The 27,267-nt window shown below is 41.5% G+C and overlaps 1 protein-coding gene across 1 annotated transcript in view; it reads right to left on the bottom strand.

The window, feature by feature from the left end:
- The window catches only part of PHEX (phosphate regulating endopeptidase X-linked), a 115,291-nt gene extending 100,403 nt beyond the window's left edge, over positions 1-14,888 (bottom strand). The window contains exons 1-3 of the mRNA XM_005231903.3: positions 14,092-14,888; positions 9,852-9,920; positions 7,177-7,338 (exon numbers count right to left, since the gene is read on the bottom strand). Of these exons, the coding sequence (XP_005231960.1) occupies positions 7,177-7,338; positions 9,852-9,920; positions 14,092-14,203 (343 nt within the window). The 5' untranslated portion in view covers positions 14,204-14,888. The remainder of the gene's footprint in view (positions 1-7,176; positions 7,339-9,851; positions 9,921-14,091) is intronic.
- Between the last annotated feature and the right edge of the window lie 12,379 nt (positions 14,889-27,267).

Raw genomic sequence — 27,267 nt, 5'->3', positions numbered from 1 at the left:
TGCAGAGTACTAGACACAACTCAGATTGTCCTACCACCTGCCTGGAGAGGAGAAGGCTCAGGGAGGACCTTATTGCTCTCTACAGCTACCTGAAAGGAGGTTGTAGGTAGGTGGGGGTAGGTCTCTTCTCCCAAGTAAAAAGCAATAGGACAAGAGAAAATGGCCTCGAGTTGCACCAAGGGGACGTTTAGATTGGATACTAAGAAAAATTTCTTCACCAAAAGGGTGGTCAAGCATTGGAACGAGCTGCCCAGGGAATTGGTGGAATCACCATCCCTGGAGGTGTTTAAAAAATACGTAGATGCAGTGCCTGGGGACATGGTTTAGTAGTAGACTTGACAGTCCTGGGTTAATGATTGGTCTTTTCCGACCTAAATGATTCTATGGTTCTATACGGTATATTCCCACCTCTATGGAAGGCAGAAGCATCCAAGATGCCAATGCATGGGGCTACTGGTCCCTTGTGGAAGGCCTTGTGTTAGCTTACATAGTCTCAGGTATGCCTTAAATAGGAGTTTCTTATTTGTAACTTCTATAAGTTGTTCTTATCTTAAATAATTTTCAAAACATTAACTTTTGCTTTTTTAAAACAAAAACTACCAGTGTATTCTGCAGCTCCAGGAGCTCATTCCTCAGAACTGCCTTTGTGGAGCTGATGCCTTAATCTAGGCCTGCCTTGTTTTGATAAACTGCATCTCCCCCTCCCCTTGTTTTATCTTGTGGGTCAGGGGAGAGGGTCGTTTGTTTTGTCATTTTTAAAAAAAACACATTTATTGATGATTAACACACCATTAATCAATCTAGGCAAACATGTTTTGTATTTGATACAATTAATGTCAATCAGCCTATTTCTTGGTGGCAGGGTCCATCTCACCATGGATAGACCAGTAACTCCTGAAAATAACCAGCCTATCATTATTAATTCCTCCAACATTCTGACAGAACATTTCGCTATTATGAATTAATGAGGATGTAATTAATATGCACATCCATAGGAATTCATGAAGATTTAGTAATCAGTTTACAGTGGTTCTACTTTCCAAGGAACACAAATCAAGTAAATCAAACAAATGTTTCCAAACACTAATTTCATGAAAGGATGCTGCATTTACACAAATAAACCCAGCTAATATACTGATATTGTAGGGTTCCCCCTCACCCCTTGAGAAGAAATTCCCCAATCTTTTTCTTGAATATCCATTTTGGCAATATGGACATACTCATGGAAATGGCATTCAAACAGCTGTGCTTACACAAATTCTTCCTCTAGCTATTCAGTGTCCTAATATACAGCACATTTCCTAAATGACAATGCTGTTTGTTTCCAGTTTCAGCATTTTGTAAATTCTCTGAGTTTGTATATGAAAGGATAAGCACATCATATGAGTTCCTCCAAAAGCCAACTGACATAACTGTACACAAACTGCAACAGAATCAAAAATGATCTTATAGGGATGTGAAAGCCTCTGTTCATAAATCTAATTTCAATAATAAATCTTAATCTTTTTAGCAATATTCCCCCCTCCCCTACCGTGGCCCTCTAGCCTCCCAGTATTATGCTGTAGGGGATAACACATGTCATTATAATATTAGGCATAAGAGTTTAAGCTGCATTTAAACCAGAAGATTGCAAGATCCCCAACTGTTACAATATAGATGGAGCTCCATACTAAATGGCAGCATTAAGTTTACTTCATTATATTAATAATTTCAACATGTACTTGCATAATTTTTTTTGTTAGTCAGAAAATGGGAAATCAGATGTTATGGATTGTTATGCCTTCCAAGGCATTAATCCCTTTTCTGCAAAATTAACAGTCCAAAGTACAGACATATAGTAATTTTGAAATTCCGTATCTGTGGATATGATCATATCATCTTTCTGCAGGCAACAGCCAAAACAGAGGTTCACCGTAAATCCAGGGGGAATATCATGCCACACATGCAACAGCAGCATGCCATAAGCCCCACTCCCATTCCAGCGCAGAATGCCACTCTGGTATCCTGACCAGGGAGATGCTGTGGGAATCCTGTGGCTCAGCTACTGTGCTGCTTTCAAACCTCATTTAGGAACCAAAATTACCTCCTTACTGTACTCATGGTTTCCAAAAATCACCCATTAAAAATACAAGCTTCATTACGAGCCGCCACAAAGCCTGGAAAAAGTCTTTGCTTCTCAACCTTTAACTCAGGTACTTCATTTTACCAAAAAGCTATTAACTTGTTGCCCAGAGAGACTGACCTGACTTGTGCCACCTACATTGCTTCTTACCTTTAGATGAATAACACATTATAGGAAAGATCTAGACCACTGAAAAAAAATGTCTGTACCACTGAAAACAGATCTGTTTGAAGTAGAAAAGACAAGCAAAATAGCATTAAGCACTGTTGCTGTTTGCTGCTATCTTGTTATCCAGGAGCAGCTATCCAACAAGAAGATACTGGAGGCAGTAACAAATACCCTCTGACGTTGGGGGGGTTTTTAATTACTGATGGTATTCTCCCTCTTACTCGGGACAGCTCTCAACAAGCTACTTCCGAAGGAAAAAAAAAAATCAAAAAATACAGGTCAGCTAATACAGAAACCTAGGGAAGTCAGCAGCTACATGATGGATTTCACTGGCCACGTCCAAGCCATTCCAATGGTCCCAACTGAGCACCTGTTGAAAGGTGGGAGAAGAGAAACCAGCCCTGAAAAGCCCTGTGGCACAGGGTCTTCTGTGCAGGGCAGCAGCCACTCAACAGCAACTTCTGGCAATTGTCTGAAAAGACTACCCTATGGTCAAATAGTATAAATTCCCATACTGAGATATTTTTCCCTTACTGATTTTACTTAGAGAAGAATTTATTTCCTAAAGAAAATCATTGCAGATTATCTTGGGGAAAAGTGCCTACACTGCTAAGTTATTTTGTTTGCTGTCTGCCTCATGTTCTTTAAAAACCCACACACCATATCCTCCAAAAAAGCCTCCATTTCTTTCTCTTTGCCACATTGGAAATTCCTCACTTTAAATTGACTGGCATTCAGAAACAGCCATGCTAGAAAGCTCAGCACAGCAAATTAGTCTGAAGTGGGTGTCTCACTGGGCTAGGATCAGTACGGAGACTTAATCTGTAAACTGGTTTCCACAGACATAAATTAAATTTAAAAGGCCTGGAAGACATGTTCACAAATGATTCACATAATTTAACTCAGCTCCTTTGCAGTGTTGAGATTTAGGAATGTTTGCATACTTTTAGTTGTGGTTGGTGTTTTTTTTTTAATTTATTGTTTCCTGCTTGGTCACTAACAAAAAACAACAAACATCAAACCCAGCTGTACATCATTGTTCTGCAGACTTCACAGAAAGGAAAAGAAACTGCTTGGTTCACAATCAACATTCACGACAGGTAACAGGCACTGATTTACTCGCCTCAGTCTTCCAGTTCTGAATTATTCACAAAAAGCCACTTGCATTTCAATGGTAAGACAATAGGGTTCCTAAACTCTTAATTAAGGTCACCAATCAAAATGGAAAAATTCAGCAGGAGCACAAAGAGCTTTGCAGAAAATTTTATGGTAAGTGAAAAACATTTATTAACTCACAGAAACATTGCAATCTTGACGTGACATAAGGCTGAAAAACAGTTGCAGTTTGAGATTGCTTTTGTTCATACAACAGGTGTCACAGGCAAACCATTTTTTCTTTCCATTTTGAAGGAGTCCAAGAGCTTCCACAGAGGCCCATCAGCACTAAAAGTGCTTGTTCTTAACCAAGAGGCACTTTTTAACACACCTGCAGTCTATCTGCAAATGAAAGCTGCCTTCAAGTCAGGGACAGTCTGGTCCAGCCAGGAATGGTTAAGCGGAAGTAGTGGTATTTTGGTTCTCCCCAGAACAGTTCTATAAGGAGCCAAGAAATTTTAACCTAAATATTAGATGTTCATTACCTGGATCTGGGTCATAACCAAAACCACAAGTCTCTGTTTTTGACACATCTTTGGCTATCTACAGTTGTCTTCTATACATTCCTCCGCAATGCACGAAATCCTGTTGTCGCTGATATTCCAAGGAAAGACCTACCACTGCTTTCACCAGGACAGGATTTTATACACTTCGAATAGCCAGGAGATCAAAGTGAGTTACACATGTGGTTTGTGTATTCCTCTGAGAGCAAAGAAAGAAATCCAAGTGACCCTCAAACAAAGGATGGAAAGGAAATTAAAGGGGAAACAATGATACCATTTTAGTTTGAATCAATCCTAAAGACAGCTAGAGAAATCCATGGGAGCATTATATATATTTTTTTTCCTTACCCCATTATAAACCCAAATCCTACAAAAAAATGGGATTTTTAACTATCACTTTATGTTTTGCAAATCCAGAAGAACCCTGAAATAAACATTTCTTGTCCTGTTCCTTCAACCAACCAGAGATAGGCAGGCAAAAGATCTACCACCCAGTAATTCTCAGCTATTTTCCATTGACACATTGTCATTCCTTTCCTTGGAATTCCCTATTAAAGCACCAAAAACCTTCGCTGATACAGAAAAAGTTCTACCCTTTCTTGGAGCTGACACCTGCAAAGTCATATGCTCTTGTTTGTCTGCAACCTCAAAAAAAAAAAAAAAGAAAAAGGAAGAAAAAAAACCCCAACTCTCAAACCTGGTAGTACTTTATACTATACAGCTACACCTACCACTTTTTGGTAAGGCAAAACTAATTCTCTACACTTGCTACCCATTATCAACTGGAAGATCTTCTTCCGTATCAATTGCCCCTGAACAAAAATTCTGTATCAATTGCCCCTGAAGCCTCCAGAAGACTTAAGATACCCTTGTGTAAGCAAGGCCATACACAGGTCTTTGCACAAATACCTAAAACTCCCTCTCTGCCTAAGGCTCAGGAACATTCAGGGACCAGAAAACAGATTAGATGATCAAATAAATTATTTTAAGCAACAGCGTTTTTTAATATATTGCTGAATAAATACTTCCATCTATATCACACCATCAAAGAATATCAAATATGAAAAATGCGGCTTCCTGGCCAAGCCATGTTATCACTTTCAGATTAATAGTTTTCTTTAATATGATAAATATTTCAGAACATAGAACTTGCATAATAATCAGCTCTTTAAAGACTGGGGCTTTTTTAATCTGAGTGTCAAACGGGGACATTTACAATGAAGTACAAAGTTCCACTAAGAGTTGTTTAGGAAGGAGAGAGCTTCCAAGGTCTGGTCAGTCATATATATATTTCTCTGGGCAAGACTTCTCAGTCTGTCTAAAACTGGATAGCAAAGTTGTGGATATTCACAAATGAATAACTCACTGTCAAGACAATTTATTGAAGTAACTCAAATTAAAACACAAACGTAAAGGTTGAAGTTACGCCTTGTTATTTCAGCCATTAACGCTGACATCCAACAATTTTTTTTTCCTTTTCCTCTTTTAATTACCAAGAATATATTACAGAAAATTTATTAAGTAAAACATTAAGGAGGAGATGATGAAAGTTATATTAACTCCTCTACACCACTGACGGTTTCACATCTTTGTCCCTGTACCATGCCAAGGAGCAGTTTAGGTCTCCTATTAAAATAGTTATCAGGCACTTCATTACACCCTTTTTCTGATATGGAGTTTCCATTAAGCAAATACAAGACAAAGAAAGAAACATCTAAGTAAGAAGTATTTTCCTAGCTATGGATTAGCAACTTCTAAAGGGACTGCAGTAAGAAAACCATATAAAAATGTGGCTTAGCATGATGTCCTTGATTAGACTCTGTAAAAAGAGGAAATTAAGGATAAGAGTCACAGCTTGCTACTCTATATTCAATTAGGACTGGTTTCTTTGTGGCTGCGGTTCATGCAGGATGTGCAGTTATCTAATACAGCCCAATTCTGGCAGTAGAACAATTAGAATGCAAACATAACTTAAAACAGGCTCTGGTAATATTTTTGCCTTTGGTGTGACATCTTCAGCTGACTTAAAACAGCAGTCATCGATCATATCCTATGCTGAAATTCCAAAATCATATTCTGAAATTGAATGCAGCTTTTAAAATACGTAACGATGTGAAAATTGGATATGACATGACTGAAGAAAGCAAGCAGAGAAGGGCTTTGACGTCTACACACACACATGTACAAAATGTATATGAGAAATGTATATAAGAGAAACGTATACAAAAGAAATGTATACAAGAGAAAAATAAATGCTATGTTTAAGCACAACATCCTAAAACTGACCTCTGCTCTGTGGTGGCTGAAAGCAGGCTCTTATGTCAACCAAGAGGTCAATGACACACTCAAGGTACGCCATGGTCAAGCACACCAACAACAATAACAAATCTTGCACACCTCCGATCTTTCACATGATTTGTTTTAGTGAAGATCGTAAGAATCTTCCAGGGTTTTCCTACCCAACAATAATCATCACCGTTTCTCCCCAATTGGTCTGCACAGCTTCCTGATGAGGTGGCCTTGCTGCTGAGTATAGCACAAAGTCAAGTCACACAAATTAAAATACCTCTCTTCCTACACATTTCCACCCTGGGGCTATTTTTCCCTCCAGACACACATTCTTCAGCAGCCTCCTGTTTCACTGATGATAGCTCAGGCACTTCTATGGCAGCTTGAATGGCAACGCGGAGGAAACACAACACCCCAACAACCCCCATCTCCGGAAGCCTGAAAATTGCCTCCTGACAAAAGCTAGGTAGGTATACTGGAAAATATCACTCTGGTTTTGCCTTATTATATACTTTTCCCACTATTGGCCACTGTTAGCGGCAGAGTGCTGTCCTAGACTGATGTTTGTCTGGATCTGGTACATTCTTAAACGTGTATGCTGTGCTCCTGCACCCTGGTCTACCTGTCTACTGCGAGAGGGAAAGAGTTCAAATCTCCTCACCTTTTCCTTTCATATAAGGAATATCCTTTCATCCCTCCATTCCTAACTGGTAGAATTTTCAGCAGCTGTACTCTTCCTCCCAAATTCTGTTATAATTCACTTACAGTGTTATTTCAATAAAAAACCAACAAAAATAAACTTAAAAGAGAATTTCAGGTTGGGCTGTTGAATATTATCCAAGGATCAGAAAGAAAAGCAGAGTCTTTATTCATTTCAAAACGCAACCAACAAGCTACGGTGACGAGCCAACCAAACACTTTCAGAAATTACATACTTACCCTTTAGTTTGAGGTCCACATTGTGTCGCAGCCAAGGATAAACACCATAGTTTGACATGTCTTCAGGAATAGGGTGATTATATACCCAGCCGTCACATGCAAATCGATAAAAATTCTCACATGGGTCTACAGATTGATTTATCTTGCTTAGGATGCCAGCAGCTGTAAAAAAGATACCACATAAATTCTGTGGAACACTTTTTTGTAAATAGAGAATTAGACAAGGCCACAGTCCAGAAATGATGAGTAACATTTACCAGTATCTGCAGCGTGATGCTGACCTCACTTGCAAGTTAAGCCTTGATGTTCTAGGACAGATGTGCGCCCTGACCTCTGCCATTTTTTAAAGACCAGCAAGAATACCACCTAGTTTCTCTAGCATCTAACAGTACCTACACGAGAAGCAAAAAAGACAAAATTTCTCCAATGAATGTTCTTGAGTGCCACACAGCAAAGACCATTGAACCTAGCACTACAGGAATGTAAACCGCTGGAGCCAGACACCTGAAGACAGGCACTCCCACTGTTGCCATGATAGAATTAATTGCCTGAGGAATTTCGTAGCAATACATATCGAGCTGATTGTAATTTATATTCCAGAAATTATGCGCTGTTTACCTTTAGTTGAATAGCTGCACAAGAAAACAAATCAAGTTCTGACCTACCATTCAGTGGAAAAGTGTATTTTCATCTTCATTTTGTGACTGCATTCCTGCCAGTTGCTATTGCAGATGAGACTGGTAAGAGTGTGATCAATCTGACAAGCCAGAGACTTAAGAGCTTTTGAGTATCTAATCATAGAATCAGAGTTGGGTTTGGGTTGAAAAGGATCTTTGTAGGCCATCTAGCCCAATCCCAATGAGCAGGGACATCTTCAACTAGACCAGGTTGCTCAGAGACCCATGCAGCCTGGCCTTGAATGTTTCCAGGGACCGGGCATCTACCACCTCTCTGGGCAGCCTGCTCCGGTGTTTCACCAGCATCATGGTAAAAAATTTCTGCCTTTTATCTAGTCTAAATCTACTCTCTTAGTTTAAAATCATTACCCCTTTCATGCATTATAGTGATTGTGGCATAAATCTACGTAGGTCGAGTAAAGCAGAATATGTGGATACTGGACATATTTTGGCTAAATGACCATGTGTTTGAGGCTTATCCAAATAACTAATTAAAAATCCTAGCAGGAAATCTGGTAACCTTTACAGACTTCATGGTACTATTTCTAGCATCTAGTAACTCTTATTCATCCACTTAGAGTAATTCTTCCTACGATATTTCTATGCCTCAGCTGTAATTCTCTCTCTCACATTGGAAACTCTCAAACTGACCACATTGAAGACATTTTGGTCCTTGGCAATTTTCTTTCTCTCCTGAAAAGCTGTTCAGCAAGTCAGGGCTCAGGTCTTGAGACACTACGTAGTCACTACAGAGAGCACTCTGAGCTAAAACAGGCAGGTCGTGTGGGTGTCCAAGTCTGCCCTGGTGCAAAATCCCAACTTCTGCTGAGCTTACAAAAAAATCCATGTTACTTTTGTGTGCACGTGAGAAGAAGAAAGCCAATTCAGGTTCAAACACCTTAAATGACTCTTTTTTGTTGTTCTGAAGCTAAAGATGAAGGCCCCACACTTTTTATTTGGGGGTGGTGGGTGGGGTGAGGTTTAAGGGTGGTGGTATTCTGATTAGTCATCCCACTTTACTTAGATATTTGCACTCATTCAGCAATCAGCTCCGGAGGGTGGTGCCCAAGGCGGCCAAGAGCACTGTCAGCACAGCACAGGGTGGAAGCGGAATGGCAAGAAACGGCCTTGTAATGCTGAAATCTGCAAATTTTTCATTTTATGGTGCCCCACAGAATTTGTCAGGATTTCAAACACAAGCCAAACACCTCCCAGCATCAGCTTAATATGGTTCAGAATGGAAACAAACACTCTCATCAAGTTCACACAATGTCCACTTTGTTTCCAATAAAACAAATTTAAAAAATAAGCTCTAGGGGTAGCTTTCCAGAGGTGGTAACTATCGTTTGATCTTTGTTCTCTTTACACTTCATGATAAAACTCTCATTGATTTAGCGTAAGCAAAACTCTGTCAAAAATGATGAGTGTGAAATGGGTGTGTCTCAGGTCCTACCAAGCCTGGTCCCTTCAGCTGGCATTTAATACTAACAGATGTCCCAGCTCTGTAAGGGTTACCACATGTATCTCTGTGTGGGGAAAAGAGCCTGCCAGTATGGATGTAATTGCATATTTTGAGTCGTAGTCACCACACTACAATTGTGCAAATCTGTGCAAGATCTGGCCCTAAAGAACCTCTGTGATTAACAATTCACTTGCTGGTTTTCTGACTACTGGGCAGGAAACAACAAAATACACATGAACGTCAAGTCACTCAATGTTTTGTTTCCTATTTAAAAAATAAATAAGCCCTATGGGAAACTGAGATAACGTGAGCAGGACAGAGTTAAAGCAAATTAAACCATTAATGTTAATTATAGAAAATAAACAGATCTGCAGCAGCTCAGACAGTGACTTTTTAAAAAGTTTAGGTCCCCTTCCCCCTCATTATTTATGAAACTGTCTGAATAAAATACATCATAGAAAAAATTTAAACAGTATAAATATCGCATTAACATACTATAATCATGATATAATAGAGAGAATAAAATTGTTGCTTACCAGCTTCAATGCATTCTGAGGTCAAACAGTACTGTTGCTTTGGATGAAACTTTATAAGACCTTGGCTAACTGCAAAATGGAAAAACATAATGAAATAATTCACAATGAATTTTGACCAATGCAGCCAAATGTTGTGTACTTGATCGTTCAAATGTCTGTGCAAGCTCTGGCCCTAATGCATCTCTGAGTACATGGATTTAAAACAGTTAGAACATATATTAAGTAAATACTGCAGCTCACAACAAATAGTTTCCCCCTCCTGTGCCTACTTTCTCCTTCCTCTGTCTTTGCTCATTGGCAGCACGGAGCTGCCTCTCAGTGTACGTTTGCACAGCACCTGGAGCAATGACACTTCAGGCTTACTCACTGTCAGCGAGTGCCACCACGATACTAACAATTACTCCTTGTTGTTATCATCTCCCAGAGGTGCACCTTTCACAGCTGGCAATGCAACACGGAGCTATCTAGCCACCTTCTGCAGGGTTTCCATGGCTGCTCCACAGCTGCAGGCCTCACACTGCCCTGCTGCACCTCCTCCTGCTGCCCAGCACCACCTGGCTTTCAGGGTCCCCTTATTCCAGCCTGGAATAAACCAGATAGCCATGGGCACAGGCATAGCTGTGGTTTGTAAGGCACAGTCTGTCTGAACTGTCTCCCAAAAGCACAGTAATTGTATTTCTTCCAAAAAACCTTGCTGACAAGAACTATGAAATTGTCAGTTAATTTTGTTCATCCTTTAAAAATGTGTATTACAGCTGCCACTGAAACTTAAGCATAGGAATTGCTAATTTCAGACACTGCTGCCAGGCAGCAAATACGCAGATAATTGATACTTGGGATGAGGATGGGAGAGTCCCAAGGGCTAGATGAAATAAGACTCAGTAGGTGTGCTCAGTAGACATGAAGCAATGTAGAAATGTCTCATTATATTCACTATTTTACTAACTCAGTCTATGGCAAAAATAAAATAAAAAACAGAACAACAACAAACAAACAAAACAAAAACCCAAACCCCAACAGTGGAATATATTAAGGTATCATAGCTTTACCAATGCTAACAGTTACAAAGCAGTTGCTCCTGTAGTTATATATTATTCAAAAGGGATAGGAAAATGTGAAATCGTATTTCAGCACAACAAAATTTTACTATAAAAAACACTAAAGCTAGAATTGAATATAAAGCTGTTTCACCTCTTCCAACCTCATATCTTTAATGGCAATTAGTGACAGATATAGATTTCAATGAAATTTTCTTAGAAACTGAGAATGTAAACCTATTTCTGGAGAACTTTACTGAGGCTTGCATTGAGTCAGTGAAACACACCACCTCCACAACCTTTGGAAATTAGCTAATAAATACACGAGATTTTGAGGCATACAAAGATTGTCATTGCAATATTGATGAACAGTAGAAAATAGAGAAGTAGAGGTCTCCAGAATAAATTCTGAACCACATGAAATACAAGTAAGTGCCTATTAGTTAAGTGTTGTACTCCTCCTGAATCAACTTTTCCCCGCTTTAAACTTAGCCTTTTAGAACCTGTCCCGGTTTTGAAAGGTTGCTAGACTTTTTTTCTTAACAAAGCAGAGAAAGGAGAGGAAATCCCAGATGCTATTGAATTCTTTTGCACTTGATGGAAAATGAGGGAGAACAAAAAAGAATCTGAAATAGCCCTTTCAGTAAAGAATCTGAAGTAGCCCTTGCAGTTTTCATACTCATAAATAAAAGCAAAATAGAATTTCAGCTGGCTTTGTTCCATTTACAACTTCATCATTAGAGCAAATGAAAAAATTCTTTGGCAGTAATGTTTGCTTTTTAATTAACAGCTACATTTGATTGAAAAACTTTGGTTGGTTTTGTTCCCTTGCCTTTTTCTTTTCTTTTTTTTTTTTTTTTTTCTGTTGTTAAGAGAACTATTCAGTACATTATCGCCTACAGTTGTGGTTATGACGTCCAGTGTCCTGGCTTCTTCCCTTATAAGCCTGCTTCCAGATTCTTAGGCAAATATACACTGTAATTAAGTTCCTTCAAAAAATCTGAAAGGGGAAAAGGCATAAAACATGAAGGTGCAAATAATGTGGATGTTCCTATAACCTGAGAGGTCCAAAGGGCTATCAAGTCAGGAGGAGAGGCTACCAAACTGGGGTTCAAAGGAAGCCCAAGGGAACTGGAGAGGAATCTGCTTCCTTTTGCTCTGGCCCCAGCTCCCAAGAAGGAGGTGACCCCTGTCCTGCCAGAGTCCACAGCACTCTCTGGAGTTCCGAAGGCCGCGGATGTTTGCCATGTGATGCCAAGGGACTCCCCTAGCAGCTCTCTGCTGGAGTCATGGTATCGCTACAGCTGGTACGAGCAAGTAACAGTAAATAAAAATATGTGATTCTCCCAGATTCCTCTTAGAGTTGCAGGAAGTCTGAGAAGAAAGAAGAGAAGCAGGAGGGGGCTATGTTTCACTCCTCAGGCTGGAAAATTGAAGGGAAATTGTTTCACGTCTACCAGAAACAGCAATTTTTGCAGATTGAAGAAAAGTCACCTTGAGGTGCCTGAAATATTTCACATGACCAGAAATACTGGTCGTCTTTTCTGCAATTTAACAAAACTAAGGAAGAGTTAAACTCAAATGTACAAACAACACAGAGTGTCACAACGGAATATGGAAACATTGCATTGAGAGAATGTTAAACCAAAACAATTTAACTTTTTTCCTTTATTCTTTTATTTGGAGACCTCAGACGATTTCCAAACAAATCATAAAAACATTTTGGTTGACCCAAGACCAGCATTTTTATTTTCTTAGCAGTTATGCCAATGAAAATTTTGACACTGAACCCCTGGCTATGGAATAGGCCTCAGCACACTTAGGAAACTATCTCTAAGAATTAATATATTTGCTTGAATTTTCATGTCTGGTCTATGCATACTTTTACCTCTGACAAGCTATGTGGTAAATATCTTTTGCTTTTTACAAGGAATAAACGAAATAGTGCTAAAAAGAAGAAATAAAGTCTCTTCATTACTCCTTGGTGTTTGCTATTGTATTCTTCAACTGAAAACATTATTTTTCATCTAGAAAAAATATTTTGGACTAACAAGTCGAAGACTGAATCCTACTCACATTTATAAAGAGTTTCGTTGAATTGAGAGGGATTACTCACATACACAAATGTTACTTGCCTGCACATGTTTGCAGAATTTGCTCTAGAGCAGAGAACCACTGAGTGCAAGCCTGGTGCTTTAAATATTCTACGGAAAACCTGGCATAATTGTCTCTGTTGTGATATAAATGAAGCAGACTTTTCAAACAAGATCAAAAGATCATAAAGGATCAGAGGGAAGCAAAAGGTACACTTAGAGGCTAAGTTCCCTCCAGTCCAGGGAAATCTGTCTCGGTCTAAAGAAATGAAAAGTTGGGCTGAATTATTCCAAAAGAGGGTCTGTCTCTGCAAGTTCCTAGAGGACACAACACTGCTTTCTCTTCTCTGCTTGGTGGTCCTGGGTACAGGACACATCATTTCGTAGGTGTAGGCATATGCTTCCACGTGATAGTCCCACAAAACTGGTCTACAGATGATTCCAAATCCCAGAGAGGAAAAATTAATTCCTTCCCTGTTGTGTCCAGTTACAGCTTATAAATCTGATCAAAACCTTTTAATTTTATCCCAGATGCACCCTTCATGATTTTTGCAAAGACAACTTTGCAATTCATCGCAGAAGAAGAGAAAGATCTAAAAAATGTGCAAACATATGCATTATTCAAGCCTTCTGCAGGAATTTTAGTCAAGCCCTAAATGAAAACCAAATGAAGGAAACCCCAAAAGTTTCCATAAAACGTGTGCGCTACAGATTCATTTTCAGGAAACAGAGACTGTTAGTCCACGTCGGTCACATTATGTGAGTTTGTAATCAGCATTACTGATACATGGTATCTCACCCATCACTCTCCGTTCTGCCAAAGCACCCAATCCTGGCTAGAACACATTCCACTGAGTATGCAAATTTAAATTCAGCATTCAAAAATTTACGTGAGCTCACACTGCATCTTCCAGCTCTAGTGTTCCCACAACAAATCCCTTTCCTGATGCATTTGCATTTCAAGATAAAGATAAAACGGGCGGGGGGGGGGGGTGGGGTGGAGAAAAGATCGAGATTTTCACCAATACAAGCTGTGGAGCACAAACATTGGCACCAAGCAGACAGGCTGGGGAGGGTAGCGTTCAGGTTAGCCTCGACCTTTTCACTTACCCAGGAAAAGCATGGTGCCAAGCACAACGGTGCCACTCACAAAGATACCGAGGGCGATCCATGTGGCTTTGCTGGCTTTTCTCTTGGCCTCGGGTCCCGTCTCTCCTTCCATCAGGACAGCTGGGGATGTGCTCGCTCCCGCAGAAGCCCAGTTTTCCTCTGCTGCTGTGGTATCAGTATTTCAGCTGTTCACAGACTGCATCCATAGGCTCTCCTCCTCCTCTCTCCTACTTATAACTCCAGGTTTCTGTTGTGAACCATTTCCTAGGCACTTCCTGCTCTCTCCCTTGCAAAGGAAAATCACATGTAAGTAATAGCTGTCTCCTACGTTTTCCTCTGACCAGGAGGAGGAAAGGCAAGCAGTGACCACTGCATGTACAGCCCTTGCTGCCTCTAGAGCCTCTATGAGCCAATTGCTCAGCAGTCCCCCTTATCAGGGGTTCCGAACACAAGGATTTCACAACGTTGCTGAACAGATGTTTTAGCTATTCAAACGTATAGCTGTAAACCCTTTACAATCAAAGCAGGATTACTGACAACTTTTACAAACATGAGACTGATGGAAGGTTTTCTTTTTTTCTCCTTGCACTTATTTAAAAAGACTAATTATCTGCTGACTAGTTTCCTCGTCTTAAACCATTCCTGCTGCATCACTTGGCTTCACCAGAAGAGATACCGACTCAGTGGACAAATCCCTTTTTAAAGCTTCCTAAAAGCTCTTAGAATATCATGTAGCATTTTATTTTGGGAATTTGGTATGTGACACTGCGTGCCAAAAATCACAGTCATGCAGCACAAAGCAATAATCAACACAACCTACAGAATAGTGCTGCTTTAAAAGCTAGATTATTTTTTTTCCAGGCAAGATATTTTAGTCCTTGCTGAGACACAAGGAATCCTAGGAGATGATCCTATGCTTCCAAGTCAAGTACTACTGTGAGCTTAGTGGAAAGTATCTATTCGGCACTTCACGTTGGTGGGGAATAAAAATAAAATAAAATAAAAAGCCTTATTCACATGGATTTCTCAGTTTCTGGCTTAGGCTTGATAATCCGCTCTCCAAGTAGCAAGGTTTCCCCATTCATCAAGTAACAAAATTAATCATTTCAAGGTGAATTTTCTGAGCTAACTATGGCATTCAGCCCTCCGAGGAGCTCTCGCTTCTCCAGAGCTGGACTCTCATGCAAAACACAAGGATGCAGGGAGAGACAGCACCATGCTCATGCTCCCAACAACAGGTTATGTGTCTGAGTCACTTCTATGTGGATTTATGATTTCTTATCTCAAGCCCCCACCCATCCTGATAAAAAAATGCAAGTAGAGACAAGAAAGGCATATGTCACAAGGTGTGTATGACAGCAAAGGTATTAGTTTGGAGACTGAATGTTTTTTCACTGTGAACACGTGCACACAAGTTGTGCTGCATGCCAGATGGGCATAAAGGGAAAACCCACTCCATGCAGAAGAAGACAGAGTATGAAAGTCCTGAAACCCTCACTCCTCGACCCTCTCTACAGCCTGGCTGGGGTCCTGCAAACAAAATGCTCTCATTTCTTACTCCTGTCCCTCTTTGCCAGCAAACTCCAGGAGGGCATTCTCATGGCTCCTTGGCACAGAACAGGAAAAGAAAGCATTTGTTTCTTTTTACCTGCCTACTTGTCCCACATTTAACCCATTATTTTTGACATCTGTCAGCTGAGGAAGAAGAGGTACATGACGCCACAGAACCAGGATCACACACCTCCCAGTACCAGAGTTCCCATTCATGCATGAATGACTCCATGGGTGTGAGCAGATCCCTGGTTATAAACAATCTCCAACACAAGTCTGTTACCAGCATTTAAGAAGGTATTTAAGTGACATCGGTGCTATTGAGTCTTCATATTAGAAATTACTAGAAGCCTCAAAGGGCCTGCCGAAAGGGCAGAGTGTTGACACAGAAAATGCATGGACGTGCTGTGATCTCAACACTTACATGATCAGAACACTGAGTAAATCTCAAAAGGACCTTTTGACAAGCATTTGCTATTGCTTGCCTAATGGTTTTCCTTCTGTGTCAGTATTGAACCACTGACAGTAAAAATGCTGAACAGTTATTTCTGAATATTACGAATTAGGAGCGATCCAAGGAGGAGTAAAAAAAAAACAACCCATCATCATCATCATAACCATAATAAAAGGAGAGCCGGCATGTTAGTGAGCCTTTTTAATAATACACCTATGCATACTGTCCATCAGCTTTATATCCCCCCAACCAACATGAAATGGTCACATCCCTACTCAAACTCCCACATACTTCATAACTTTAAATTTTTACTCCCTAGAGAAATACTAGCATGTACTGAATATCATGCTCTATCAGTGTTTCACTAACAGCATTTTGCTTTCAAGGTATGATCTCTTTCTAGGACAACATGAGTCCAGAAACCAAGAACAGCTTTCAACAGTGCAAAGCACCAAGCAGTTATTTCCCTCAGGAAAACTGTGGGGGCAAGAGGGAAAAGGGAGATAGGGAAGCAGATAAGAGGGAGAAGCTGGACAATTCAGTCTCCTCCCAAACAGCCAGAGAAGATGAGGGCTATGGGAATGTGGAGATATCCCAACAAGAGCCAGCAAGCTCCAGCTACAGGACACCTCTGCAGAGCCAGCCCCAAGCAGCACATGATCCTTCTGGCAAGAAAATCACGAATTAGCTGCCAGCAACAGAATGACCTCTTAAGTTTAAGTGTGCGGGCTTATTTACAGTGTGACATAGTGTAAGTGCCCTTCCCTCTTCCTATAGAGGCTGGCTGTAGCCAGTAACTCAGCTTGGTTTCTCTAGTATGTACAGAAGTATGAAATCAGGGCTAACACAAACAGCTGCAGAGGTCCATTTCTGACAGTGTTTGAAACGGTGCAAGGAGTAGATGTGAATCAGCTTCCGACACCGCTGATCAGTAACAGAAGTTTGTAGACTCTGATACGTGTTTCTGATGAGTATGCTAGGATCTCGTTGCCTTGTTCATCATAACTCCAGCAGCTGTTTGGCAGGTACACAATATACACGGCCATGCTTACTGCTGGAACTGCTAACAGCACTCCTGGCTATTATAGCTCAATAAGGCACTTAACGAGGCTGTGAAAAGACCCTGTTAAACATTCATAAAGCACTGAATAGACATCGGGGGGAAAAAAGTAATAATTAAATGCACCATGCTCTAAATCACTCTTCATTTGCTCAGAATTGCCTCTGACCAAGATCCCACTCAATGGGATCACTCTGGCATTTACAGCAATGCTGGGACAACACACAACTGTTTCTTGCAAACCCTCTTGGAACACGCTCTAGGCTGAACCCCAGCAAGAGTGTCCCAGCTTCTAACAAGTCCGTCACAGCAAGAGTGTCCCAGCTTCTTGAAAAAGTCTGTCTAGCTACGTAATTGTGTGTGCATGCACGTGAGTGTACACTCGCAAATACAAGCACGTGTGTGTTACCTTGCTCCCTCACAAGCAGACACAATTCTCACTTCCATCCATTATGCCAGAGTCAGAGCTAAAATCAATAGCACTGTGTCAACTTCTCCCAACATAGCGTGGTTCAAGGAAGTTCCTGTTTCTTGAGGTTTGATTATTCAATAGACACACAACCACCCACATTTTGCCTAGTTTTCACTGGCAACAGTCAAAGCCAGGGTTACACAGGTGTTGCTGAATGTCTGGAACAACAAAACAGCCTGAGGTCAGCACACATTCAGCCCAAGCTTGTTGAAAGACCTGCTTGCAATGAGTCTGAGCACTGTAGAATGTTACTTGTCTTTCTTGCATTTAGGTAACCTCAAAATGTATTAAAACAATTACTGTCACTTTCAATACGTACCGAAAAAAAGAGTTTAAAGTGTAAAAATGAAAATAACACATGTAAAACATATAAGGTTACACCAATACATTAGTTACAGAAGACATTTCCACAGAAGACACTGTCCTCATCGTGCACGTTAAAGACTTGCCCTATCTGGGAGGCAACTGACAGGTTACCTTAGAGGAACTAGGTAAAAGCTTGACAGAAGCAGTTCACAATCAAAGATTCACAGCTTTGATGATGTCCTATCAAGCATTTTTAGTTCGTGGTAAAAGTAAGAATATAGCTGCTACCATACTGTTGGAGGCAGAGCCACCAGGTACAGTTTGAGTGGCTTCAGCAGGAAAGCAGAGCTATATGCTGGCTTCATTGAAAGATTAATTAGCACATGCCAGAGTAAAGGCTGTATTCCATTTCATTTCAAGTGTTCCACTATGGGGCCTTGAACTGTTTTTTCAAACTATGCAGCCGTTGTAGCCAGAACTGGCCACCTGGGCTTTCTGTACACACAATGTGTTTGAGACAAACCCAACACGCTGCATTTGAAGACAGCTTGGCCATTTGTTCTCAGATCTCCAAGTCTTACAAATGACACTGTCTTGGCTAACAAACCCCACCCCCGCCCTAACCCAAAAGTTCCATACTACAGCCAACAGCGACCGTACTCTGGCACAAATTCACGTCCTTTATTCATGTGACAGATACAGCTGGAAATAAGTAACTCCATTGTTTTCCCCTGGTACAGCCACATCACAGAAGGTCTCAGTGCAGCTGTGAGAATGTGGGTCATTAATTAAGAGCCAATACAGAGCCAACAGGCCTTGCAGAGCTCTGAACATTGCTGGTGGCAAGTTTTTCCAGTAAATGCAACCGCAGCTTTGGAGAGACCACCCTGCAAACCAGAAAACATTGTCCTCCAACACTTAATTCCCCAAATCAATAATTTTTAATTCCAAGTAGGCTAAGCTATTCTCATTACTCCAAGAAAAACTTGTCCTTGCTGCAGGAAACATTGCATTCTCTGACCAAAAGGTGCTTGTATCTAACCCAAACAGCAACTCACTATGAAAGCCAACATCTGGGATGATTAAAGTTAAACCGCTCAAGTTTGCAAGCTTTTGTAGAGCTGCTTTTGAAAAAGTACTTTAGTGAAACAATGCATATGTTCCTGAGCAGAAAGAACTGTTTTAGGTCTTCTAGCAATTTTTCTTCAAGAAGCAGATTAAATTATAGCCAAACAAAACACCATTTCTCCTAAAGACACATTCACACTATAACAAGAGTGTGTTTACATGTAGCCATTACATGTGCATATGCCTCGTCTGTCACCCCACTGTATAAATTTAAATCTGGAGTCTGTGTCCAGTGTACATGCTAACATAGACTGCAGAAAGACATGTTAGCTGTGGATTAAGAAATATACAACATACTCTGGAGTATCTGAGAGCAAATTTTTTTGGCTTTTTTCATATGGTCTGACTATGAACATAAGCTGAAAAGGCACTGAAAAAGACACTGCTGGACAATGTGGCATTTCCAATGGCCACAGCAGTAGCTGCAGGGGTGTAGACAGGATGCAGCAATCTGCTGTTTCTTTAAAATATTGCATCAGGGCTGTCAGAGTTTTACCCACTTACTTTGCTCTGTCCAGATGTTCGCTCACAGCTGCCAAAGACTATTTACTTGAACAGTGGAAGCAAGGAAGCTTGCTTTTCAGTAAGTTTGTGCCTCATGGATGAATTTTCAGGTGTGTAATGAGACCCATATTCACCATTTGAAATCAAAAGAGGAGGAGAACCACCAGACCCACACGTGGCTGCTGCCAGTATCTATCAAGCAGATCCCCCTGCTGTGCCCTCCTGCCCCTCAGAGAAGCACGTGCCTCCTTGTGCAAAAACGATGGCTCCTGCCTACTCTCACGCTTAGGTCTCCAGCAGCACAGGACTATCTTCAGAAGCCACAGAGCTCAGAGACAGCTGAAGCCAGGAGCAGAGCAATTGCTCCACAAAGGCACCACTGAACAGGTAACTGGGGGCACCCTGTCACTGTGAGAGGGTATCTACTCACTTGCTTGTGCTAACTTTTGCAGAAAACCTGAAAAAGCAGAGCAAAAACTCCACCAAGCGCTTCATTACCCAAGAGAGTAGAGCTCAGCAGTCCCATAATGTACCAGTACTGGTAAAAGCTCTTCTTGCATGAGGGCCATTGGGTCACATCCCTCTTGCACGACAAATTCTCCTGTGCCAACTAAAGGCTATACACACACTGAAGCTTTTGTAGGAGACACAACAGACCTTTCCACTCAGGCAAAAATTTGCCAGGATTTAATGTATTTGAGCCCAAATCCCCTCTGTCAAATTTGGTTGAAGCTGTCTGACAAGGTCCAGCGTTACTGAGCAAGGCTGGGAAGGAGGGAAGGGGGGATAGAGGAAGTGAAAGCACAACTGCATAACCTCTGTTTTCAGAGGAAAACAGGCTGGCCAAAACAACAACAACAAAAAATATCAAAAAAGCCCAACCCTGCTCTTCCAAGTTATTGCTACAACCAACTCAGGATCTTCCTGAAGTTAAGGTTTATTTTAATGCATTTTACTAAGGTGGATTCTTTTTCTTCTCCCTCTTCTCAAAATGAGATTACAATTGACTGTGCACATGGCTAAAAGCCAGAAGAATCCCACATTAAATATGATGTCCTAAATAAAACACCCCATGACAACACGAGATTTTGTGTCTCTTGTTCAGTGGAGGTATCTCTAGCGATTCTCCGTTCTTGTCCCAGTCTTGGTGCTACTCCAGCCATTGTGCCCGTGTCTAATAATGACGTGCAGCAGCCCCTCAGGAGGGTTTACATGCGTGTGGTCATCACGTTCTCGAGAAAGGGGAGGCCAGAGGCAGCTCGGGTTGAAACCACAGTACAAGGCTCCATGGGACAGGATCATCAAGACCAAACACTTGCTTTCCTGAGGTCACAGAAATCCTCAAGAACCCAACAGTTAGGCACTAAATATAATTATATTTACAGGCCAAATTGTTATGTCTGACAGCCTTTCCCTGAAGTTTCCAACATCTCTATTTAAAATAAAGCTTTGTTGTTCCCCGCGCCCCCCCCCCATCAACACAAGGCTATAAAACATACACAGATTTGTCACTGCCTTAAGTTTTTATGGATTTATAACCAAACCTGATTAAAAACAAAATAAAACTTTGAATAAAATCTGTGTACACTCATATGGACTATTTGCTGTACTTGCATGTATTTCTCAAAGTCAGCACTTCAGAATCTCACTAAATTTGAAATGAAGAGCGTACTAGCTTCAAGCTTATCACAGTGCTTGGGTAGAGGATTTATCTAGGACCACAGATAGACGTGTAGGGATTTTCTTCTTTTGTGGCTTATCTGCATACACTGGAGTAGGAAAGTAGGTGTTCCGGATTACTTGGTTTCAATTTCTAGTATCTCAAAAAAAATTTTGCATGAGGAAAGCACATATCTGAAAGGGGCTTAAGCAAAAATGTCATACATTGTTTCTGCTCTGAGCAAATAATTTAAGAAAAAGCACTCATGCCACTGTAAAAGGCAAAAATAGAAGAGAAAGATAGCAGAAAAGTTAAAATAGCATTAGAAAAGGTGGCTGCAGCTTGTAAGGAGATCCAAAGACTCAGGGATGGTACACGGCAGAAGACACCCACAACGCTGTGTTGAGCCATCACAGGCTGAAAGAAGAATAAATGGAATAATGAAAATTTGAAGGGAAGCTCTGCTAAGGAAAGGTGCGAGTCTGCAGCTGCTGAAAGGCTGCAGGATAAAAAAGTCAGTGGCAATACACTGTCACCATGGAAGGCAAAATGAGCATCAGAATAAGGATTTCAGTACTGAGCTTTGTGTCAAATGCACCCCAACTACTTATTAGGTATCAAAAGCTGGATCATTATGTGGTATTGCTCCCTGATAAATTTCACTAGAACCTGAGAACAAGTAGCTGGACTAGGGACCCTCTGATAAAAGTTCCTCGGTATGGCTCTAACTAGCTACTTTTAGAAATTTAAATAACTGTGCAAAGAAACTAGCGATACTGTTAGCAAAGTTAATAATGATGACAAAAATAGTGGTGATCAAGCATGCTTACAGGGAAAGAAAATTATGTTGACCAAAGCTGAATCTTTTTCTAAAGCTTGCAGAAAGGATCACACTCTTCTGAAAATTTTCCTTGGCTTCTTCAATATGCACTTTTCAAGCAAATGACAGAATCTTAGTCCATTAAAAGATGCTGATGAATTCACAGATCTTCAACAATTTGATGCTATTTCTGCTCATAGTTCTTTGAAATTACTGAAAACATGATCAGACTCTTCCTTGGTTGAACTGGTTGACTGAAATCGGAGACTCATTACCCAATTCTCCAATACTCAAGTCAAACATGAAGATTGTGCTTTTAATAAAAAGTGGTAGTGATGATAAGTATCTTGCAATTTGGACTAGCATAGAAATAGGATTGGCCACAACATACTCATAGGATTTGCTTTACCTAGGCAAAACTTACAGCCAGACAGTAAGTTTCCAAAAATGAACTAGGAGTATCACGACCTTTGAAGCAGTAATCCATGGGAAAAAATAAGAGCCTGTAGGGGTGTATGCTGTGCCTCCCCAACCCAGAGAGAAAACACTCACAGCCATACTACATCTGGACGAAGACACCAGAGAGAATTTCCTACTGGCTTCCCAAACGCGACTTGATTCTGCACCTGGGCACAACCCGCACCCACGCTGAGGGCAGCTGGGAACAGACCACCACCAATACAAGTCCTTAATGAGAACTGCAGCGTGTTAGGGGCAACAGAGAGATCAGGATCCCAGGATGTGGTCATGTACCCCAGGCTATTAACTATTTTAAGTGAAAGACCTCCATCGCCTTGCAGGCCTTTCTCACACCTCCTAAAGCCTAAGACCCACTCCTCTTCAACAGGCACTTCCTGACTTCATCTGGTACCAGACCTTACTCCAAAAAAGCAGTCTGAGAAAAAGCAGTGCCAGTTCCAGCTTTCCATCAAGCTACTAACCTTTTCTAGAGTTAATTCATTCCCTTTGCAGGCACTTCTCACGCCTTTCAGAGCACCAGAACATGTTATCAAGAATAATGCAAACGCAGCTCATTTCATTCTGGGTCAATTGGATAAAATGCACAGTCCTGTCCAAGATTTCACACTGCGATGCCATGACTGCACTTTCTTAAGTCATTGCAGCCTTTGCCTTCGGAAAACATGTTCTTAAGAGGCATCACGTGTTTTCAACTTCATTTCATAAAATCATTTGTGGCTTGCTGTTTTTATTTTAAGCATCTACTTTTCTTCACTATACCTGCGGATAAGAGCAACTATAGAGCACTATTTTAAGTTACATAAAATATTGCATGAAATGCATCCACTATTGCATGAATCTGGAAGCCCTGTAAAACATTGAAAGGTATCAAAATGCATTTTGATTAGCATGACATAAAATGTACTTTAGTGTGTCTCTAGTTCAGGTGTATTTGAGAATCATTTGTTCGTAACCGAATGCTCAATAATAGCCAAATTTCTGCTACTCACTGAAAAATGATTCACCCGCTGCCACCAGGCAGCCAAGCAGGTCCTGAGAAGCCAGGTCACAAGCATGATCCAGGCCTAGCCCATGTTCTCCTGCTCTCCCAAATAACACACGTTCAGTACAGGGAAGCACTTCTACTAGATGAAGGAGAGCACTCTGGAGTGCTTCACCATGGCCCACACAGCTTCCTTCCACCTGTAGGTCAACGAGCAGCTCCTTACCTTTGTAGTAACATGACAGTACTCCTTCTGCACGTGGATCTAAACCCACATTGCCAGTTTTGCTTGTAGTGAAAATAATGAAATAATGGGTCTTGCGCTTTTTTCTTTTATGAAGAACATAGCAAAGCAGATCGTTGGCCAAGAAGTTCATGTTGCGCAAAATGGGTGCTGTCCACATATTCTTTAAAACAAACCCCTTGTGAGAAAATGCATCTAAAACTTGCGTGGCATTATCATCATAGTTTTTAACCTAACCTCAGAAAACAGAATATGATCTGCCCATTTACTTGAAATGAACTGGGAGAGTTAAATTACTAACATAAACAAAACTTTATTTAGGAGTTTTGAAGGTATGAATAGCAACAAGTAATTGAAAAACAACACATACACACAAAAAGCTACATGTAAAGTATCAACACAGATACAGCTCTTCATTTCCATCAGATCAGAGAGGCATGTGGTTTCTGCTGGGTCACCTTTTAGCTGCTCCCAAAAATTCAAACTGAAACTTCTGGATGACTGAAATCCTAGTATCATAGACTATCTCAACTTGGAAGTGACCCACAAATGACTCACTACATGGGACTAGAAAAACAATAAAAAACCCAAGGAGTAACTCCCTTAATTCCTCCCTGTCATGGTTTAACCCCAGCCAGTAGCTAAGTACTGCGCAGCCACTTGCTCATTCCCCCTGCCCTGGAGGGATGGGGAAAAGAATAGGGAAGGATTGGAAAACTTAAGGGTTGAGATAAGAGCAATTCAATAATTGGAATAAAAACAACAACAACAACAACAAAAATAATAATAATAATAATAATGAATAGGAGGGAGAAGGGGAGAGGAATGAAATCCAAAGGGAAGAGTTCTCTCAAGTGATGCACAATACGGTTGCTCACCACCCGCTGACCGATGCCCAGCCAGTCCCTGAGCAGCAGCTCCCAGCAAACCCCCCCAGTTTATATACTCATCATAACATCCCATGGTAGGGAATGTCCCTTTGGCCAGTTCAGGTCACCTGTCCTGGCGGCGTCCCCTCGCAATCTCCCATGCCCCTCCAGCCCTCCCGCTGGCAGGGCCTGAGAAATTGAAAAGTCCTTGACTTAGTATAAACATTACTTAGCAACAACGAAAAACATCAGTATATTATCAACATTGTTCTCACACCAAACCCAAAACACAGCACTGCACCAGCTAAGAAGAGAACTCCATCCCAGCTGAAGCCAGGGATACTCCCCTACATTTTTAAAGCAGTTATAAACGATGATGCTACAGCTTTTACTTTCAACATTTTTCCCTTACCCTGCACATTCTTCTTACCTGCTCCCCACCATCATCAGTTCCCATGCCTGCACACCACTCAGGTCTGTGGCACAACGATGAACCAGGCAGGTCCATTTTAAACAGATTCCTTTCCTATCCATTCAGTTCAGCAGTGTAGCTGAAGTGAGATCGGTTCCCCATCTCCTTTTACCATCTCTGCTTCCTTGGTTTTAACCTAAGCAGTTTGCCACATGAGCACAGGAGAGCCAGCTGCCACTCTCACAGCAGAAGAGCTAATACAGGGTGGTGAGAACAAAGAGGTGGGAGTGTAAAGATGACTAGGACCATTTTACACAGCACAGCTACCAGAAGAAATGCCTTCACAGCAACCCCTTCACTCAAGCTGCACCACTGAGGGAACTGGGTTGAACAGATTTTAGAAAATGCTCCATTGAGTAAGAAAGTCTGAAATATTTTTGATCTTTCAGAAGTTACAGCTAATTAAATTATCATACATCCCTGCATATTCATGTGCATTTACTAGAAATGTATCTAGAAACAGACAGGCAGGGGACAAGGGGGACCATACCTTCAAGTCTCAGCAAACCTAGTAGTCAGGTCTGTCTTGTAAGCAAGCTCTTAAATAAGTTCTAGCATGACCCACAGACTGAAGATACACACCACATAAGAAATGTTTTGGCAGCATTTCAACTTTTCAGATTTAGCTCAAGAGAATAACCAGTCTCATTATTAGGGATAAGAATTCCAAAGCTTGTCAATATTTTCATGCGTGCGGGCTAAACAGTCAAGCAGTCAGCAACTTAAGAATGGCTGGGACTTGTTTTAATGAGGCTGTCTCTTTCTCTACTTACCTTAGAAGAGCACTAAACTCCCTAAACTCCTCTCTTCCCTTGTTTACTGTCTTCCCAGTCACATTTAAAAGTATCACTTTTTTTTTTTTTTTTTTTTTTTAGGTTGGAGATGTTTCAGGAAGGCATTCCTGCACCTGGCACATGGCCCTCCAGAAGAATCCAGGTGACCAGTGTCTGCTGTCTCACCTGCCCCCCGTTAGCAGGGAACCCATAAACAGGAGTCGGCTGCAAGCTTTCTTTGTGGTGAGAACAGTGGTCTGCCCAGAGCCATGAGTCTCTTTTTTGTCCCTCTCCTTGTCCTGCAGCTCTGACTCCCATGCTGCCTGTGCAATCCACCTGGTACCCCAAGGAGGGGGGCTTCTGGGTGAGCACTGCACCTCGCATCTGAGCGGGCCCAATACATCCAGTGCTCCCAGCCTGCTCTGGCCTTACTGCCCTGGTGCAAACTGTGCCCACGGCACACCTGCCACGTGATGCAGCAAAAGGTCACAGCTGCATGCACACATGCTGGGCTAGACAAGCACAGCCTTTCCATTCTACACACCAATGGCTTTGGATTGTACCCAGAAACAGGCTCTCCACATCTCACATACGTCCTGGGCTGTAAGGCACTTCTACATTAAGGCAAGCTTATTTTTGTCAGAACTGGTACAGATCATCAAGGGTGGTGCAACACAACCTCCTCATGTTCTGCACTATTAGACATGCAAGTGACAGCCTGGACAGCTTTGATGCAGGAGTCAGTGTATATGATAGGATGAGCGAGTGGTTTGGTATCTGTAAGTGAACTGTAGTCCACCACCTGCTAGCCCCATCTCCCATGCACGGTAAGGTTTTGGGCTAGCTTGGGTCAGCATCCTGTTTTTGAGGTACCTTCAGCAGTTCCCAGCTCACACGCCATATGGTGTCAGAGACAACAAGTGGGCAGGACAGAGAGCTTTGGCTGGAACTCAGGAAACAAAAGAGTTCATGACCTCTGGAAGAAGGGACAGGCCACTCAGGAGGACCACAAGGATGTCATGAGGTTATGCAGGGAGAAAATCAGAAGGGCCAAGGCCCGGCTAGAACTTCGTCTAGCTACTGCTGTAAAAGACCATAAAAAAATGTTTCTGTAAGTACTTTAGCAACAAAAGGAGGGCTAAGGAGAATCTCCATCCTTTACTGGATGTGGGGGAAACACAGTGAGAAAGGATGAGGAAAAGGCTGAGGTACTTCATGCCTTCTTTGCCTCAGTCTTTAACAGTAGGACCAGTTATTCTCCAGGTACCCATCCCTCCGGGCTGGAAGACAGGGACGGGGAGCAGAATGAAGCCCCCACAATCCAAGGGGCAACGGTCAGTGACCTGCTACACCACTCAGACACACACAGGTCTATGGAGCTGGGTGGGATCCACCCAAGGT

This window comes from Falco peregrinus, chromosome 4 (genome assembly GCF_023634155.1).
Source record: "Falco peregrinus isolate bFalPer1 chromosome 4, bFalPer1.pri, whole genome shotgun sequence".
Taxonomy (NCBI): domain Eukaryota; kingdom Metazoa; phylum Chordata; class Aves; order Falconiformes; family Falconidae; genus Falco; species Falco peregrinus.
The sequence above is the reverse complement of the archived record's forward strand: the minus strand, read 5'-3'. Positions and strand labels throughout refer to the sequence as shown.